General features: G+C 38.3%; 1 protein-coding gene across 1 annotated transcript in view; it reads right to left on the reverse strand.

Annotated features, from left to right (window-relative positions):
• LOC139731320 (rap guanine nucleotide exchange factor 2-like) overlaps positions 1–20,578 on the reverse strand; it is a 142,358-nt gene that overhangs the window by 53,174 nt on the left and 68,606 nt on the right. The window contains exon 5 of the mRNA XM_071642207.1: positions 188–352. Coding sequence (XP_071498308.1) covers positions 188–352 — 165 coding nt within the window. The remainder of the gene's footprint in view (positions 1–187; positions 353–20,578) is intronic.

Consider the following 20,578-nt stretch of genomic DNA (forward strand, 5'->3'; position numbering starts at 1 on the left):
AAATATAAAAACATATTCATTTGGCCTTGGCAATAATTTTTGGGTAGCATGTAAATACAAAATACATGAAACAAAGATGCACATAATACATAGTGAAATGAACAATGCATGTGCAGAAAAAAAAAAGCTTTGGTCATTGCTTTGGTCATTTCAAGCATAAAACTTATGACAGAAAAGGTAGTCTTACCTCATGGTCATCTTCATGGCTGCGATCTTCACTGAGAGAGCGCCCTCTTGGGTTGGCCGAGACCTTGATCTCATCATGCTCAAGGGCCATCAGTCGTTCCAGGTTGTTTGGGGTACAGGACTGCCTCTGACCAGGATGTAGTAACTGTGCATCGGGGTAATCAATCTGCCGATGTCAGATAGTGTATGTGTGTGTGTACCAGGATATGGGGGGGGGGGGGTGTGAAGGGGGGGGGGTGAAGGGGGGTTGTGAAGGGGGAGGATTGAGGGATGGGGGTGGTAGACAGATAGGGGTGGGGAAGAGGAAATAGGCAGAAGGAATGTATGTGTGGTAAAGAAGGGAGGGGGTTGATGTATGTGTGTTGACATTGGACAAGTGATGTTGTTGTTGGGTTTTTTTCAGATAGGTCATAATTAGCCAAAAAATTGAAATATGTTGTGTTCATGAACAGATGTTTTGAGGAATAAGACATTTCATTTTATCAATGTAGAGCATGAGAGCATAGTAGTTTGATATGAGAGTGAGAATCAAAAGATGACAGTGCATAATATTGGATTATAATTTTTTATTGCGAATGGTTTCGTGTCAGCATTTAGTCAAGTTTGATTTCATTATGTTTATACCATCATTTATTCATAGGAGAATGAGGCGGAAAATAGATATGATAGAAACATAATAGGAATTATGTAATCCCACATTTGTAGAATGATTAAAAAAGAATGAGTATGAAATTTGTACATGTCAATGTGAACATTTAAAGTATAAAAAAAATGACACAATGTTTGTGAGAAAATATGAATGAGAATGCAGAACATCAGTCCCATTGTTGAAATGAAAATGAGAGTTTAACAGAAAACAAGAACATTAACATGCATGCAGATTTGAAAAATTCAGTCATATTCACCAAAACAAATACATGCACACATTCAGTAAAAACCGGACAAAACCCATACAAAACCATACAAAGGTAAGGCAGATAGAGAATTTGACAGAAGAAAAGCCCCGCATTAATGTTCATTTTTCATCAAATAGAAGTAAGAACAGAATATTTCACATGGAATTTTATTACAGAATTGATGAGATAGCAGCATGATGTAAGAAACACAACATTTGGAAAGTTTAAAAGATAATATTAAAAAAGGAAATTACAATGTTTGAAATTTCCACAAGAGGAGAACCATGAGAAAGAAAATGAGCATATCAGATTAATGAACATGTTGATATATTGGGCATATTTGATTAATGAAGGTTTCCCATAGTGTTTATGCCAATATTTTGGGGGGTTTGGGAGTTGTGCAAAAGTTGTATTCCACAGAAAAGGGGAATGACAGTGGTGTTGTTGGAGGGAAAAGAATGAATATGCAAAAGATATATACATATGCATGAGTACACATGTTAGGCTTGTTAAAATATACTGGGAGATGACTAGGAGTGCATACATTTCATAATATTGCATGCATAGTACAATTTGAGTGGACTGCTCAGCTTTGTCAAATCATTACCTCCTCATTAATCTAGTGATATAACTTTTGTTGTCCCACTAAATCTATCCATGAACACACATAAAGAATGATGTGAGATCACTTGTAGAACTATTACAAACAATCTTCTTATAATATTTGCTGTATACACCGCAAGTAATATAATATCGTTGGTACAAGGTAACATGCACAAAAGAAACAAAGTTTTTCCATTGACAGAGAGACATGCTACATAACAGGATGGTTTTTTTGAAGACCAGTTGCATGCATGTTATCTTCAAACTGCCACCATCTGATTGGGTTGTAAACAGCTCTGAAGTCGAGAGGACCAAATAACTTTCAAGGACAAAAAAAAAACCAAAAACCTCTATTTACACCCCAAGAGATTTCCTATGCACTTGTGAAATTATGTTCATCATTTGTTGTATGCCTCGGAAGTTCCAAGCAACCACATCTCATCAGTCTAGAATATCAATTAAAATTTTATAATCATAAAAGGTTTCCCTTTTCCCTTGATCAGCATCAGCTTTTTGTTCACATAGTTAAGACACAAGGGTAAAGTATTGCCTACAATGCATTTATAGAATTGTGCACCAATGGCATACATGTACTGTACGAGCTGAAATTTTCGCGGTGGTTATATTTTTGTGAATTTCGCAAATCGCCTTTGAAGCGCGAAAATAACAACACGCAAAAATAATAACGTGTGAATAAGTAAGTTCAATTAGACCCTCGCAACCGCGAAATTAACAACACGTGAAAATGTCCTCCAAGTAGCAATTTGCGAAAATATCTGTACGCGAAAATTTCAGCTCGTACAGTACTGTATCATGACCACAACTCACCCTACTAAAAGGCATACTAAACTTATCTCCTTGAGCAGTCCACTCATTGCATGCATATATTACTAGTATGTCCCAATCTACCTAAGATATGAGATGCAGTTCTACTGATATAGGGTTTGGGAAAAAGTGTCCAGTGCAAATGAATCTACCATGGTACAAATTTTGCTGTATTCAGGCAATTGAACATTATGAAATTTGTACATATGATATAATAAACAAATCATTACAAATGAGTTTCATATTGCATTTATCCATTCAACAAACTGTTGCTATTACTGAAGTGTAGAGTAAAAAGACAACAATATCAACTGAATATCATTCAACTTTTAAACTATTTGAGAGTTACAGAATGTCTCCCCTCAATCACGAAAGTATGTATTCCATACATTCCACTAAGATTTTCATCTGACATTTCTTTGTAAAGTTACATTTTAATTAACTCTTATGATTTTAAAAGAAACGCACTGAACATTTTTCTTCACAGCAAATGAAATTAATGCCCTCGTCTTCCATTAGAGGCTTGCTACATCCTCTTGGCATCACTGTTCCTGTTTAATAAATCACTGCAAACAATACATTTAATTTAAAAAAAAGATGGAGAGTAACACTGCATTCTAGGCTTTCCACTTTTGGCCACATACGATGACTGAAGACATGTACAAACATGAACTGGGCAGTACAGAAATACGGGACTTTGGCTGAATGCAAGGCAAGCAGACTTTTCAACACATACATGTATCACAAACAAATTTGTCAAAAGAATTCCATATGACATGGAAGCTATACATGGATCCTATCACTGGCCAGTAAAGTACATGTATGCACACACAAATCAGCACAAGAACAATTGTTGAGACAGATATTGTTTGGTTACATAAGTGCCCTTGTGGGCTAGGATCACTGTTCTTCCACAACAAAAGAAACAAACTCTTCATAAGATATCGCATGACAATTTCTCCTTCATTACAGATCTTTTCATCTATCAAAGTGTTGACTTGAATGTAGCAAGTCTTTTCTTAACCCCTCAGCACTGGCATATAGATAGATAGATAGATAGATAGATAGATAGATAGATAGATAGATAGATAGATAAATAAATGAATAAATAAATAAATAAATAAATAAATAAATAAATAAATGAATAAATAAATAAATAAATAAACAAACAAATAAATAAATAATCAAATAAATAAATAAATAAAAAATAAACAAATAAATGAATAAAAATATTTTAAAAAATGAAATTGTATTCAGCCAGTCACTGATAGCACTAATACAGTTAACAGGAGGGAAGTTGAGATACACTGTAGATCATGAAACCAATCAAAAAAAAAATCCATTGATTTCAATTACAAATGATATAAAATGGATATTGTTTTTAATCTGCACAATAGCCCTTTGTTGTTGTTCCTGGTGTATCTTTTGAGGCAAATGTGATATGAATAACTTGCAATTATCATACATTATCTACTCAAAGTCTTGATTCACTCATAAGTAGGATTTTGTTCGTAGATCCTGCGTAACAGAAACCAGAGAACAGGATACCCTAAAAAAGTCTGACTGTAGAGTACAAAAAAAGTCACAGTCAACACATAAAGAAATGGTAGAATGCTTGAGCATTCTTGTCACAGCTCTGACATGTGCTCTACTTTCACTACCCCTCTATTTAGTTCTTTTGCATTTTTCATTATTCACAGGCCAGTTGGCAATCAAACATTTCCTTCCCTTGAATCTTGTAACCTTCCACACAGCTGCTTAGCTATGTGAACTACCATGAGCTCTTTTCAAGGCTAAAGAGTACGGCTTTAAACGCTAATGTTGAACTCTCATCAACAACCAACTGCACTTCACAGTCGCATTCACACAGACAAAATAGCGAGAAAGTGATCACGATCTAAATATCATGATTTTTTTTTTTTGAACACCAGTTCAGATAGACAGAAATATCCTGCTGATTGCCGATCGTGATAATTTGTCGACCAAACTGCACATGTCCGATATCTACCAAAACAAAATGGTGACACTCTTTTGCTCCAGCATTCACACACAATCCACGGTGCAAAATATCATGATAATTCTGAAATAATCTTGATATTTCTTGGATTTTCTTTTTGTTTTGTCGTGATGCTGATCGCACTATTTGCTGGGACTTTTTACTGCCACACAGACAAAAATTTTACGATTTTGGATTACAATGTAAATCTCAATATTTGTATCATGCTTATTCTTTGTGTCAGAGTGAATCCCACGTATGAAAAGCTCAGTGGTCAGTTTTATCAATTAGCCATGTCCATTTGTCATCTAAGGGTTGTAGTAGAGAAACAACACACATCACTGCAAAGGGTCTAACTTCATATGAGACTACCTTGTGGGGAACAGATGTCATCTTTGTATCTAGACACCTGCTGTCACTCCATATACAGCTGCATCATGATTTTATTAATAGGAATACAAGGAAAAATAGGAATTTGCTCTAAGGAATCAAATTACTGTTTAATATCTTCCCCTTTTTTGTAGAAGACTAAAATTGTTATGACTGGCAGAAAGCTGTGAAGATGTCACATTTAATCACCCTTGGTATCTTTTGAGAGATATTCATCATATCTGTTGGCACGAGTACTTTACCCCATTATGTAACATGTTTACAAAGTGAGGAGCATGTTTCATATGGGTTAATTCTGCAGTCATATCACTTCATGGCTGCATGAAGTACAGCAATCAGTTTACAATCTTCTCTGTCTGTCTAAATGCTGGCATCTTGTGGGGCATAAAGGGTTCTATTCTAGCTAATCTTTTGTTTGTCTACCATCATTGTCATCTCCTGTTTCCTGTCAGTTAAATGTAACCAGATCTGTTTGGCACAAGAAAGTAAAAAAGGCAAGAATGCACGTGGGTTGGCTGACCCAGCACATCTATGAAGGAGAGTCCCGACACCCTCTTTATGCTGATCAAATTTTGCGCTCTGCCTCATATTACCGTAATGTGAGATTCAGAGAGGGCTGTGTCCAAAACTTTGCCAAAATCAGAGTCACCTTCACAACAGGATAGACTAACTGCTGACCTTTGATCAAAATCCTTTCCAGTACATGAGGAGGAAGCAAATATATCCCTTGACCTCTGCCATCAGGATCCTTTTCATTGTACCACTACTTTCCTTATCTTGGATACACTACACACACATGAAATATAATAGTACATATGGCAAATTTTCCGGTTGGTCTGTGATGTTCTATCCTCCAACAGGTCATTAAACAAAAATATTCCGTGTTCTCTTTTTACTTTGTAGTCAGCAAATAACAATGATAATAATAATAATGATAACAACAATAATATCAACAAAAACAATAACAACAACAACAAAATAATATTCTTAATAAAGGAAACAAACCCTAACAGGACCTTATAACTACACAGTATATCTACCATTGCACAACTACCATTCTCTTCATTTCCTCTTTTTGTTTTTTATTTTCAGTTACAATATTCCCTGTCTTCATCTTCTGGCAGTGTATTGTATATTCTATGTAATTTTCCCCATCTTTTCTACATCATTTCCTTGCATCCTTCTGAAACTCTTCTACTCTCTCTTTCAGGCTACCTTTCCTAGCCTCTTTCTTTCCCTTGCCGCATCAAATATCACGTTCTCCGGTGGTCCTCCCTTCCCTATCGTTCGTTCCCTCTGACGTCAGGGAAGGCCCAATACCCTAGCTCCTATTTATAGGGGCTCCTTCCTCCCTCCAATACCCAGCTCCCTGCACTTTATTGTATTGTCAAATGATGAGGGATGAAAATCTAGCATCCCAGCGCGGTGGCTCAATAAGATATGCATGTCCCAAGAGGCAGTGATGGTATTAAATCCGGCTGTCTCCTCCTCTTTCTCTCACCCATCTCAATCTTAGACTTGATGTTTGCTCCACTGGACCCCTTCACAACCCCCTCGCAATTTTCTCCTCTTTTCCTCTGTCAATATGTGTAGGTAATATTAGTCTATTTCATACTGAGACCTTACCTACAGCCGTCCTTGCCACTTTCTCATCCCAACATTGTCTTCCCTGGAATCCATCCCCGGATCCTTCCACACTCTTGCCTTTAAGCCATTCCATGCCAGGGACTTATAGACAATGTGTACAATGCTATGGGGTTTTCTGTATCAATCCATACTCAAAGCACAGAACAGGTTAACCTATCAGCCTTCTCTTCTTCACTATGTCCCTGTAGACGCGAATACACACCTTCCTATGATATTCCTTGCATGCACACATGAATACATCAGTTGTTTGGGCACGGAAAAAAGGGACAAACTAGTCACACTTCAAATTAATTAACCTCAGGGAAAGATGTATGATCATAGAGGAGAGAGAGACTTTGTAAGAGGAGGAAAAAGGGGGGGGGGATGCATTTGCATGAAGAAGACACAGAAATGTGTCACGCTGTACATTATGTGGCAGTGCCTTCCAGCACCCGGTTATCTTTCCCTCTCCATGCACTTCTCTAGCAGGCAGTTAGTGGGTGAAGCAGAGCAGCGGCAGAGCCTGAAAACACTCACTCCCTGCACACTCATTATGAAGGAAATGAGAGCTGCCAGCATCAGGCCCAGATCACTGAATAAAATATGAATGCCATGCCTAATAGGCAAACTATATACTGCCCTTGTGCCATTGCTGTAGCAGTGGCGTACAGCAAACAGGAGCACACCAAGAGCAAAGTCAAAGGGGGGGGGGGGGGGGGAGGAGGGGAGAAAGAGACCAAAAAAAAAAAAAAGGAGAGAGAGATAGATACTAAGAGAGAGAGAGAGAGAGGAAGGGGAGAGATAAAGAAAGAGCATTACAATTTCTAAAGTGACATCTTCCATACGCAGAGCGCGTTTTGAAAAAGCACTCATCTGAGTGCATAGACAGGTATAGGGCTAATGCACGCAAAGTCTAGTTCATGAGCCCAAAGCTGCGCAGTAATATCTCGGGAAGTAAAAGTAACTCATCAAAATGGAAATGTAGGTCGTACACAAGGAGTAGACGCAGAAATTTTACATTTCTGTACACATTTTACATAGGTACCTTTTGAGTTGAAAATTAGCTGTTTTTCACCTTAGGATTCAGTACTCCGCATAAGGACACACATTTTCGCGCGTTATATGAACGGCGCGGTGCGCGCGAACAGGCAGGGAGAGGTCCCATCAGAATGACCTACTTCGAGACGTAAAAGAACCACTATTCCTGTCGCACAACCAAAAAGTAACTCCTTAAAATGAATAATCATATTCTAATGAATATTCATGTGAAATATCTAGCCAATTGGAAAAACTTTCCCATAGGTACCTCTGCAATATTCATATTCCTTAGCTGCTGACGGAATCTGCCTCTGATACACTGTATTTAACGCGTGCCGCACTTTAGGATACCGCATTCTGATTGGCTAATAGGTTTTCGGGCAATCGGTCACCGCGTGATCATTTCATTAATATTCATCACTACTCACGCCACTGGATCGCTGTGATTGGCTTCATGTAAATGAACCTCAGATTCAAAAATAATGATCTCGCTGCATCGCGATCGGATACAGTGTACTTTGTGACCTCCACACTCTGTACTGTTCATGGCCGCCTTACTACATCGACACTCTTTCCTGTCCACTCATTTACACCACACACTGCACTGGCGTGCTCTGCATCTCCTGCCTTCTATAATCCCTTCCATACACTTTTTTTTGGACGTACTACTACTACTACTACTACTACGACTCCTCCTCCTCCTCCTCCTCCTCCTCCTCCTCCTCCTCCTCCTACTACTACTACTACTACTACTCGTACTACTACTCGTACTAGTAGAGTATGACAAAATCAAAATACGGTATATATGCCCATTGAATATTAAAGACAGCTCGCACAGCTAGAAAAGTATTACATCAGTAATATAAAAAAAATATCAATTTGATCATTACAGAATTGACACTTAATCATTCGGATTAGATTTTTGTGTACGGCTATGAATAAACTTCGAACTATTAATCACTTTTCAATGTCGTTGTGTGGCTGAATTGCATAATGTACTTGTATGTCACTGCGCTCTGCACTGTCGTAATTACTTTTTGATTCCGTTGAGTTCGATCCCCCGCCACCCCCCCCCCCCCCACTCTCTCTCTCTCTCTCTCTCTCTTACACACACACACACACACACACACACACACACACACAGGCACACCTCTACCCAGCAAAATCGACACAAGCACATGCTGTATACACATGTCATACACTGACAAAACCTTTTGGACATAAACACAAAACAGTGTATATATGACGGTAGACCAACAGCCATTTGCTTTTATTCAGTCTTTTTTTTTTTTAGTCATCTGCAAAATTACAATACGTGCAAATTCTCTAACAAGATACAGAACTGGTACAAATGCTCTAACAAGAGACAGAATTGGTACAAATCATCTATTGTCTTTATCAATTAAATATTTAGTCCTACAAGGTAGTAGATATCTGCAAAACTATGTGACGGTTTAGAAAAGAATCCAGCGCGTGTGAAATTGAATAACAAGTCATTGTGTCAACAATGTACGGATTAATTTCATGGCAGGATTGTACCTTTGCGCGTAAAACTTGTAACAAAAAAACAGGGGTATATTTTTGCTTATACGAATATAGTGTAATGTATGTACATAATACACTGAAGTTTGGAAAAGCGCTGAACTAGGGGAGCTGTGTGTATAATTGCATTGGCTTGAATGGTTTAGCTAATGAGACGTACAGGATGTTTCATCATAAGGCTCATCAGTGACTGACCATTTGTTTGTTTTGTTTTGCTTCTTTCATTTATGAGGGAAGAAGACGGCACGAAGGGTTGTATCGTCTTCTCTTTTGAATGCAAAAATACTGGTCAGTGCTGATGAGCTTTCGGGTGAAGCAGGCTGCATGACTCATAAGCTAAACTATTCCAGCCAATACAATTATATTTTTGATGACTTTATCTTTAGGATATTTCGATTATGAGAGAGTCAATTTATACATTTCACGGAGGTTTGGAAAGATTTAAAATGAATTACATTATAATTCACCACATTCCCTAAAAAAAAAATAACATTATATAAATTTCATAATCTGCAACGATAACAAGGAACATCATGAAAATTTCAGTTGCTAATATAGTACAATGTATTACCTGTTTGTATCATCATTGTATCAGAGTGCATGTATTCAGAACTACCATTTAGGAATCCATATCCAAAACTCATTTCTATTTCAGAACAACTGGGCCATGTGTTCATTGCTTCTAAGTCGTTTAACTGATATACATGGATATGATTATGAACACTTTTTTAAGTGTGCACGACACAGCACTTTAGCATGTACTGTGAAGGAATACAATAGGTCCTAACAATGATACTGCACTATCATTTGCAAAAATTCAGAACACCTTATAAAAAGTAGAATTTGACCCACAGCTGTACTCTATAAACGTGAGATATGTTTGAAAAAAAAATCAAATATAAACATTTTAAAAATTATTTCAAAATAAAGTTGAAGAAATACTAGTAGTTTGCATAGTTGCAAGCCGTTGTCATTATCATGATTATTGCGTAAAGACTTACGGCTCAATGAAGTGCACATAATGTTCAAGACATACCAGTAATTGAGACCTGCGATCATAGAAGCTAATGCATATTACATCAACGATTCTTTTACGGGCTTTTTAGATGGCATTGTATTCTTTAAATCATATACAATTGGTAGCATTTTGATTGATCCACGGACGGACGGACAACCCGAAAACTTCTCGGACCTCTTCTGGCGGAAGCATAAAAAGTTTGCCATGTACATCCATCATAGTAACATTATTAAACATGAAACGGTGACATTTGAAAATAGAACTTTATACCCTTATATTCTCAGGAAAGATACACAATTATGCAATGTTCTTCAAAGGGTAATTTTTAAGTTTCAAAAAGTTGACTTCCATCAGAACAGTACTGCTCTACTTTGGCAATTGGAAGCAAATGACATACCATCCAATCTGAGTTAGTGATATTTTCATACTCTATCTAGTGCGCTCTTAGTAGTCAATTCTTGTGCATGGACACTCATCCTACCAAGTGATGTGCTGGGCAAGACATCATGACATTACATTGGCGTCAATAAAGAATGACAGAAACATTTATCTTTTTTTTTACAATAACTGTCAGTTTTGTCAATTGCTTCCTTTACCCAAAGTAGGGCAGAGTACCCCAAAGTTTAAACACCTGCGTTTTTCTCCTTTTTTTTTTTGGACATGCATACTATCTTGAACATCAACAACATCTCTGTACTATTATACAAAACGATGAACATAAAGATCCATATTAATTTTTCATTGCTTCTGTATGGTCTGGGTGACTGGATGTGCATGAACCATTTATGATTCATTGTGACATAATTCTACATTTGACAAGTAGCACTATTATGGCCAGCATATTTGCCACACTTTCCACACTTGTAGGATTTTCGTGAAAGTTTTATGCCTTTGTGTGCACGGTAGAGGCGTCTATTGCTCCTTCGCATGATCTGGACTAGTGACTCAACTCCTCTTCGATGATTAGTACCTCTAAAGTACTCCGTTGTTGTCATGTCATTTAATTTTTCTAGTCCCTGAGCATTGAATATGTGGATAGAACCTAGCCTTTCTATGATATCAGCGGCATGTACTACAAAGAGATGCATGTAGGGGGTTGCTATCTTCGAAGTGCAAGCATCTACCAGGTTGTCATACCACTCAACCAAGTCATTTCTCAACTTTGTCAATTTGGCAGGCCTGTCAGGAGACATGGCCTCAGCCTTCTTGAATGATCGAACATCGTCATACAGAACCCTAAACCTGCGCCATGCATTTACCACTACATGTCCGTGTGCATGAGAGTCAACAAGCTTTTCTATGTCATCCAAGACTTTCTCAACTTTTTGTTTTTCTGGTCCTCTCAGATCCCGGCATTTGACCATTTTGGCATCTTTGTCATAAGCCAGAGGAGCACCACGCACACCTGCTTTCTTCAAGATGTCTTCCATCTTAGCGCATCTTTTCATTTTTTCAGGAGCATAACACCTACTCACTGATCCAATTTCTTGCAAGTCAAGCTCGTTGATCATCTGAATAATCTTCTTCAGTAACCTGTCTGTGATTCTAAGATACATGTGCAACGTATCAAAAACTACGTTCTCCGTTCCGATCGACTTGAATATAGGATCTCGTACACAGGAATATCCCTTTTCACCGATTCTCCTGGGCTGTTTTGGAGCTGTAACATGCAAATGTTGACTATCAATCAGGCAGTAGATACACGGATATTTGGAATTGGCCGCTCCCATTCCACAGATGGTTAGAAGAAACTTGTAATCTCCTGATAAATGATATCGAATAGTGTACTCCAACTCGTCAATGACAACACTTGTGAAGGAAGCTACATCCTGCACTATATCCACCAAGTGTTCTTTCAACTGACTGTATTTCTCTTCATCGCAAAGTATCGCTATGGGATGATGTACACTTGCGGAAGTTGCATTGGCTTCATCGTTTAGAATTGTACATGTGACATTCACGTAATGCCAATGGCCTACCACTGTGCCATCTCCAGTTATCTTCACATCTACGTTCTGCTTACCTTTTCCAAGTATGCCCTTGTCTACAAGACATTCAATTTCTTTTTTCAAAAGTACCTTTATATCTCTTTGAACTCCTGGGTTAGACGACTTGGTTTTGGACAAAGGGATATCCATTTCGCATTCAGTGATTGTCATGTGGCTTTTTACTTTTTTGAGATTCGGGATATTGCTGATACACGCAAGTGCATTCCAAGACTCATCTGAGATGCCATGAGCATCCTTTACTAGCACGGCGAGATTTACCCTTTGTAAAATGTCCTCTTCATTACATCCTGTCATGCTACACAACTCTTCTGTATCTTCAATCAGAGAAATATCCTTCAGTTCTCCACTGTTTGAGTCTGTTACAATATGTATGACACGAACTCCCCACGAATCAAGAAATTGCAACCTGGCCCGACACTCTTCTTTGAGATGCATTGAGAGTCTCCTGGCATGTCTCCTTGAGTAATGTTCTTTTCTCATCCATGCTGATCGCTTGCCTGATTGTCTATTTCTCAGTAACATAGAGAGATGCAGAGCACGTTTCTTGTACTTTTTCCTGATCAATTCAAGGCGTTCATTCTTTTTCAAAGCTTTTTCAAGCTTCTGTTTTATGTCTGTCAACTTCTCATTTTTTCTTTTCAGTTTCTTTATGGTATCAAGCAGACTTTTTTGCGGACATTCTGACTGCAAAATTTTAAGCTGCCATGTCTTTGTCTTTTTAAGCCACTTACTGAACAGAGCTCGCTGCTTCCCTCCACGTCGTGACTGCTTTATTCGAGAAAAAAGTCCTTTAGGTCTGATTAGATACGATTTTATTGCATTCAGTAGACGAGGAGTTGAAGAAATATTCATAGAATAATGTTGACATATAGAAGAAAACACAATGTTTGAAACCTGTTGTGGACCCTTATGCATATGTAACTTTGTAACTTCAGTAACAAAAGCCAAATCTACATTTAAAAAAAAGTATGCCATAGTTCATGAATGAATCAAACTGCATAAAAAATATGGAAATGACGTGTGAGTGTAAAATGTCTAAATAACTTTGAAACTAAGAAACTGTAAAACTCTTAAACAACCCTGAAACAAAACGTTGTTGTGTCTTGACTTCATTTCTGTTGTTTCCACTCTTCTCGAGTTCCATACGACCTTATGAACCTCAACATCAGATAGTGCCCTCTCTCCAGGTGATGTTCTTGCAGGGTACCACTACGTTCCACAAATTCGGTAATTGGTCTCATTTTCCTGAGCTTTAGGTAAAGGCCCTTTTCTTTCACGTATGCGAAATCCCCTGCCATATTGGTTATTCTTACGTTCCAGTCGGGTCCGAGGATGGCATTCAGCTCATTCATTAGGTTACGGTCTTGAGTATTTTTACAAAGTGCAAATACTTCCTCGAACACCAGTGGATCTACAGGGACACGTGCCACGCACTCCGGATTCTGGTTTATGCTGATTGTAAGTTTTTCCTTTATGGCAAGCCTGAGCGCAGTCTTGACATCACTTGCTGTTCCGCAGCTGCCTGAAAAATCTTCTTTGGTGATGAGATCCGCCTGAAATTAAAAGTCAAGTTCATACAATCTCTCTGTAAATCAAAGATGATAATACTAAGCACCCATCATTTATTAGAGAAGTGGTAAGTATACACACGAAGGATAAGTAGGTAGAAAGGAATCATGTACAATGTATAACTGAATTATAACAATGGCTTTATCCCTTCGGCAGTTTAATGTTAAACATGGGTTACATGATTAGGAATATACGTTTTCCTGTTCAATTTCGTATTAGTGCATGGAAGAGTATAGAGAGTCATTCAATTTCGATATAGGGCAACAAAAAAATTCATAATGGGCATTCAGTTTCACATTAGAGCAATCTACAGAGTAAAAACATTATTTAGATTCCATATACCATAGGGCATTCAAGTAAGCACGAAAAGACACGTGACTGAAGATTCCTGATAGATTATTTGAATTATGTTACACAATTAAGAACAAGCATCTCTACCAATTATACATGTTGATTCCTGGTGACGTGCAATACCGCATACATCTCATTTTATTGCGTTACTTGTTCATCTTCACATTGTATACAATGTATGACAAATTTTCTAACATTTTTGTCAATCATATCATTTCCTCAAATCTAAGCTTCACCCTAAAAACAAAAATATTAATATAAACAACCCTCCAGATCACACTCTATAAGGTGACATCATTTGTCAAACGCAAGTCAGCTAAACTAAATTCTACAATTGACAGTGGAATTTAACTTCCCAAGAGCTTTTGGAGCATAGGACTTTTTTAGGGACTTTGTACAACACATTCACAGTGCCTTCATTTTCCAAGAGATGGACAGCATTTCTGACATAGGAATTCTCTTCTATGCTGGTATTGTATATAATTATGAAGAAGTGATCAGCTCTGGGAAGACAACATTGCAGTATCTATTGTACGTTCCTGTTAGTTGAACTGATTTGTGTTAGGCAAATGATGTCCTCTCCAGACTGTGCTCTGGAGTATTTTTTATCTTTATTTGAGCTTAGGTTTGAGAAAATGACAAAAATGTTTGAAAATCTATTCAAGTACATGTGAAGATGAATAAGTAGCACAATAAAATGAGATGTATGCAGCATCCATGCACATCAGCAGGAGTCAACAGGCATTTGGCTTTCCATTGACCATAGTTTAAATTTTGGAAAATACATCTTACCTTTTCCAGCCACTGATCCCACTGATCCCCCCATCCGGTATAGTGAACTAAAACCCTGTGAGTGTGATCATCTTCCTCCAGAATCTTTCATGTAAAAATAAACAGAGCATCAATAATTAATTGTAAGAACTAGAGTTTCTATGATAAGTTATCAAATGAAATGATGAAAACGATTTTCTAGAATGAGATGAACAATCTAGACAATATACTTAATAAGCTATCACCTTGTGCTATAAGTATAGTATAATACTCACGGAAATAAGAAAAAAGCTACCCACGCACTACTGTCTCTAAACTGTTCGATATTATTTTTTCACTGGGACTTTTATTAAATACTGCTGTGCTTCAGTGCTTTAATATGGTTGACAGTTATTAAACACTAACGTCAGATTTACAGTCGATGAAAATGAAAATGAAATGATGAAAAAAAAAATTCATCCAATTTTTTCCATTTTTTCCCCCGGGTCGGGGGAGGGGGGGGGGGGGGGGGGGAGACAGGAAGTAATCATGGTGTTACGATTACGTGGTCGAGGACGTGATGCGTTTCATGAAACGGTAAACTTTTTGTCAGTGATATACACTGACAACTGTTGAAAGCTACTGAAATCCTTGCGTCTGATTGGCTGATAGCAAATTTGTCGGTGAAAACCTCCGACGAACTTGTTGATGAAACGCCCCCCAGATGGGCGCTCATATCACCCGCCTTCCTGACAACATGGTCCATGTTGGGGGACCTAATTTACACCCTAAGCCTGAGGCCTGCTCCCGAGACTGTAACTTGGCTAGAACAATTGAGGGACGTTATTTAACTGCCGCTGAATACGCAAGAAAAAGGCTCATTCGTGTTAATTACCGCTCACTGACCCTGGTGGACCGGGTTACGGTTGGTGCTGTTACTACTACTAGTTACTATAGCTAGTACACTACAGACTAGAGTGTATACCTTACAGTAGATCTACACTGTTAGTGTTACTGACTGTTTTTACTAGTGACTGTTTGATGAATGCATAAATAGTTTTGACTTTTACTAGTTTAATCCCCTCTATAAATTACACTAGTTTGATTCGTTATATTCTACATCGGCGCTAACAGTTACATGAGACAATACTTAAACATGCTTCAAAATATTAGAATGATGTTTAGTAGAGTTTAACGTTAGGCCTACCTCGACATCAAATGCTGACTTTTTGTTCCACTGGCACTGCAGTTGTTTTCTCCTGCCAACCTGGGTCTCCGCGGTAGGCCTAATTCTGGAAGTTCTTGAAGTTTTTTGAAATGTCCGATGCAATATGAAGCACATCTTCTCCTTGGTCTTTGGGTTGGGTGTTCATTCATTGGTTCCAGAATGAAGTAGTCTCGTACTTGTAGAATAGAGGTCTAGGGCCCTACTCGATGAAGTCCAAATATGAAATAAGTTCTAACACTTTCTTGTGTTGCATGCATACACTTGTATACAACTACATCTAGTCACATTAGCTATATTACTAGTATAGCTAGCTAGCTATCCCCTCAGTGCATGCATAATACAGCTAGCTGCGCGCATCGCATGCTGGTATTTCGCGGAGCGCGACCACGCTAGCCAGCCGTCCAGCGCTAGCTCGTGATTGGCTAATATCTTTGACCTGTGTTTGTATGCAAATGAGGTCAACGCGTGATCAATTAATGAATATTCATTATACACTACCAGCAACGGGTTTCAATTGGTTGTATGTTAATGAAAATATGACATCATACCTCATTAAGAGTTTGTCCGCCGACGTGTGTAGACTTTTTGTAATGGTGGGAGGGGAAAAAAAGAGACTTATCAAGGCTGGATGAGAATTAAATACAAAGATAGCATCACTTAACCCATTGAGGACAAGCTGATTTTGTTATTCAAAACACACATTTCCCATAGACACCTGCCCTAGTATACTTGGTACTAGACTCCAATGAGTTAAACCACTGTCTCCTTAAACACTACTTGAAGGGACACACTTGAAAATGACACATTCCATCAACTTGATACTGACATATGTTAAGGGTAGCAATTATTCCCCCTGCTTTCTGAAAGTGGTTAGTCAAGTGCTCTCTCATTATGCTAGAAAAGTGACTTTTTGCGGAATTTTCTTTATATTTCCTTTATATTGTTGTCCACACATACGTCATAACCTCTAGTAGCCTCCTCATCTAGCAATTCCAATACCAAAACTTTAAAAATTCATAACTTTTGCAACAATTGTCCAATTTTCCTAAAACTTTCACTGATGTATTCCACTAATGTTGCTGCTTTCACTCAATCCACATTGCTCTTTGGATTTGGGTTCCCTTTAAGAAGGGGAAAACAGTCCAAAGACAAATCTATGTCATAGGTGGCATATAGCCATGGTCGACTTTCAGCAAATCATACTCCTCAGTAATCACTTTCACAAACTTCACAAAGAGATTGGCCGTTGAAGTATTCATGCTGTGAAGGATTAATGTCTGATAGTCATAACCTATCTCAAGGGCAGCTGGTGTTCGTAAAGGGTAAGAAACAGTAATTGTGATTATGCTCTCAATTGGAATGAAGCTAGGTAGACCACAGCTGAATTGATAACTTCTGGCTCTATGTAGTGATACGGCGTGAAAAGACTCATTATATAGCATATCTGCATTGATGCATATACACGTAGAGGTAGAAATGACACATTTTCATCGCCTCGTAGACGCTTAAAACTATTTTTTTTTAACTGCACAGAGCTCAGTTGACTAACATGGTATGAACAGTATGCACAATAAATGCAGTAACTAACTCTCCAAATGCAGTAACTCTTGAGGAATTTTCATTCATCCCTTTGACTCTCTGTTTTCTATGACATACGAGTGTGTGGTGTGTGTGTGTGTGTGTGTGTGTGTGTGTGTGTGTGTGGGTTTGTAAACATCCTTATGCTGCCTTTACAACTGCTACAAAAAAAAAAACAATTTGAAATCTCACAAAATTTGATGTACATTATTGCCCTAAATGTATAAGCCTATGCCTGTTACACTTTATTTTACCCGTGGACTCACTTTTAGGTAATGATGAGTAAACTGCATTGCAATAGTCAAACCAAATATTGCATGAGGTTTTATGACTTAGTGTGATACCTATCCCAAATAATACAACTGCGGTATTTTACCGAATCTCATGACCGCACATAATCTAAAATCTAATTCACTCATTGTTAACTGATCATTAATCCATGACACGAATTCAATCTGAGTATGACGTCAAGTTTGGCTTCATATGATTTTCATCCTAAGAAATTAATAGGTACAGACACACTGATTGAAAGACAGACAACATAAACCATACTGCCTCTGGCATAACAAGCAAAGGGCATAAGAACAATATGATGCACAGATATCACGAGGAATTTGAATTTCATTGTCATTTCCTTTCATGAAAGAGCCATCATCTACTTAATAATTCACCAATAAAAGAGCAATTTGTGCCCGCTACTTTTTCTGAACCTTTCATCATTACTTCGATAAAATGGTCTAACATGACTTTTTCCCCCTTTGGATCTAGCTATTTGTGTTTTCTAAAGTACGCTGAGTCATCCATTACTTGTGTCTGCACTCAGACATCATACTGATGGGATGGAAGACATGGAGAAGGGAAAATTCAGGGTCATGCTGGCATGGCGTATTTTTGGAAGACAAATTTCTGGGCCAGTAAATTTACAGATTTCTGTCTTCAGGCCACTGTAGATTCTATCACTGCTCTACACAACAAGCAGAGAAGTGTGCAATTGTGCTTACAAATCTATCACTGGTTAGGAATAAAAAGATGAATGTATTCAACATTATGGTAGATATCCTGATAATTCTGCAATTATGTGAAGGGGTATATAACCACAAAGTCTGGAAGAACACTGCATGCAGAAAATATCTTTCCTCTCCATCACCTATGGGAACAGTCCACATCATAGGCAAGAGCCAGATGTTAAGCATATTTTTTTTCTTTAATTTTACATAGTAATATCCTGATGATGTCAGCATTGATTTTGCAAGTTGCCAAAGTTGTGGGTATTGCCTGCTGCTTGAACGCTTGATACATTTCTCAGAATCATTTAGAGCCCTTGGTTTCTGTGTCAAAATCTCTTTACTTGTCTCCCAACCATCATGATATTCCTTGAAGTTGGTAAAAGTGGCAGTTCACTGACACACTTTCCCCCTCACCACTTCCCCTGTGTAACTCCTCCAGGACTCACTGGCTATACCATCTACAGACACCTCCTCCCAAGGCCCTGGTCTACCAAGTGAATCATGCCTCCCAGGAGGGGGCTAAAGACTTGGGGCAGGAGAGCCAAGTTGAACACAGAAAATAAAGGAAGGAATGAGGAGCTAGGGAGGAGAAAGGATGAACCTGACCCTAAACCTGTTAATCATTTGCGAGATAAAGCAGGTAGCGGAAAGCAAAAGCATTGTGTAATCACCCCTGGGGCAGATAGAGGCAGCGTGCAAGAGAAAGTAAACCTAGGTGTCTGAAGGGTAGGAACCATGATGGGGAGATCCTTCCCTAATCAGCCACTGAGCTCTCTGCTTCTCAATGTGAAGCAGGTACGATTGATATGGAGATATGTTGCTCAGCAGCAGTAAGTGGATGCTTACAGTATTAGTGCTGTGAAGGAGCACAGATGGTAAGAACAGGCAGTCCCACATTTTGAGAAATGCTAGTGTGTGTTTCCTAGGTGTACTACTTTACATGGCAAGGGATCATACAGCTCTCGCTTTTTACAAGTTAGTGTCCATCATCGAATACATGTCATTTGATTGTAAAATAGAGAACTATTATTGCAATGGCCGACCTGCTTTCCTGGAAAGAAAATTTGTCAACTTCATTTCTTACCCTTGTCATCTCTTTCCTCAAGTAAAAGAAGTCAGTCTTGATATCTATAGAAGTCCCTTAGAAATAATCCTAATGCTTTGTATTACATAAACCTTTCCATTGTATTATTCTGCAATTAATGACTCTGAAATAATCATTTCAAACCGAATACTACACCATAATGAAATGAAAATTATGAAACCGAGGTAAGTATCATTGAATATACATAGCAGCTCCAAATTTGACACCAAAAAGATGACTATTTGTAATTGTTTTTCCATACCAAACTCATGATTATCAATGATCATGCCACAGAACAGACATTGGGCATTTTACATATACATTATGCAAATTACGGAGCTATACTGCAAAAGTGGAAATGTTCACGCATTTTGCACAAACAGAAACGAGGGCAAAAATAAAACCACGCAATTATTTTTGCTTGCAATATGTTCAAATAGATGATGTCTCGATTCCGCGGAAGTGAAATTACGTGAAATTCATCTTACCTGGCCAGGCACAAAAAAAATACTCACACGAAAATATCTACCTTTACAGTATGATATGGTATCTCTGCCCCCTCCCCCACATTAATCACTTCTTCTTATGATCCCCCCCCCCTCTACATTAACCCTTTTCCCCTCTGATCTCTCTACCCAGACAGGGGTGAGTGAACTACACGGAGTCAGTCTCCCATCAGATGCTCCCTGCATGTCCCTGGCATACAAATCCCTCCGTGCATCAACGGCAGAGATGCAGCCTTGGAGAGCACTAAACTTCACAGACTTCTCACCGACAGGCTTTAATTCCCCCTTTCAGATTGCTTCATAAATGATGTGATGCTAATCATTAGCTTGAACGGGACCTGTGCCAGCAGAGCATAATCCCTACTGATCCATGACT

This window comes from Diadema antillarum, unplaced genomic scaffold (genome assembly GCF_040938485.1).
Source record: "Diadema antillarum isolate AM-2024a unplaced genomic scaffold, OU_Dant_1.0 seq00000368_RagTag, whole genome shotgun sequence".
NCBI classification, from domain to species: Eukaryota; Metazoa; Echinodermata; class Echinoidea; order Diadematoida; family Diadematidae; genus Diadema; species Diadema antillarum.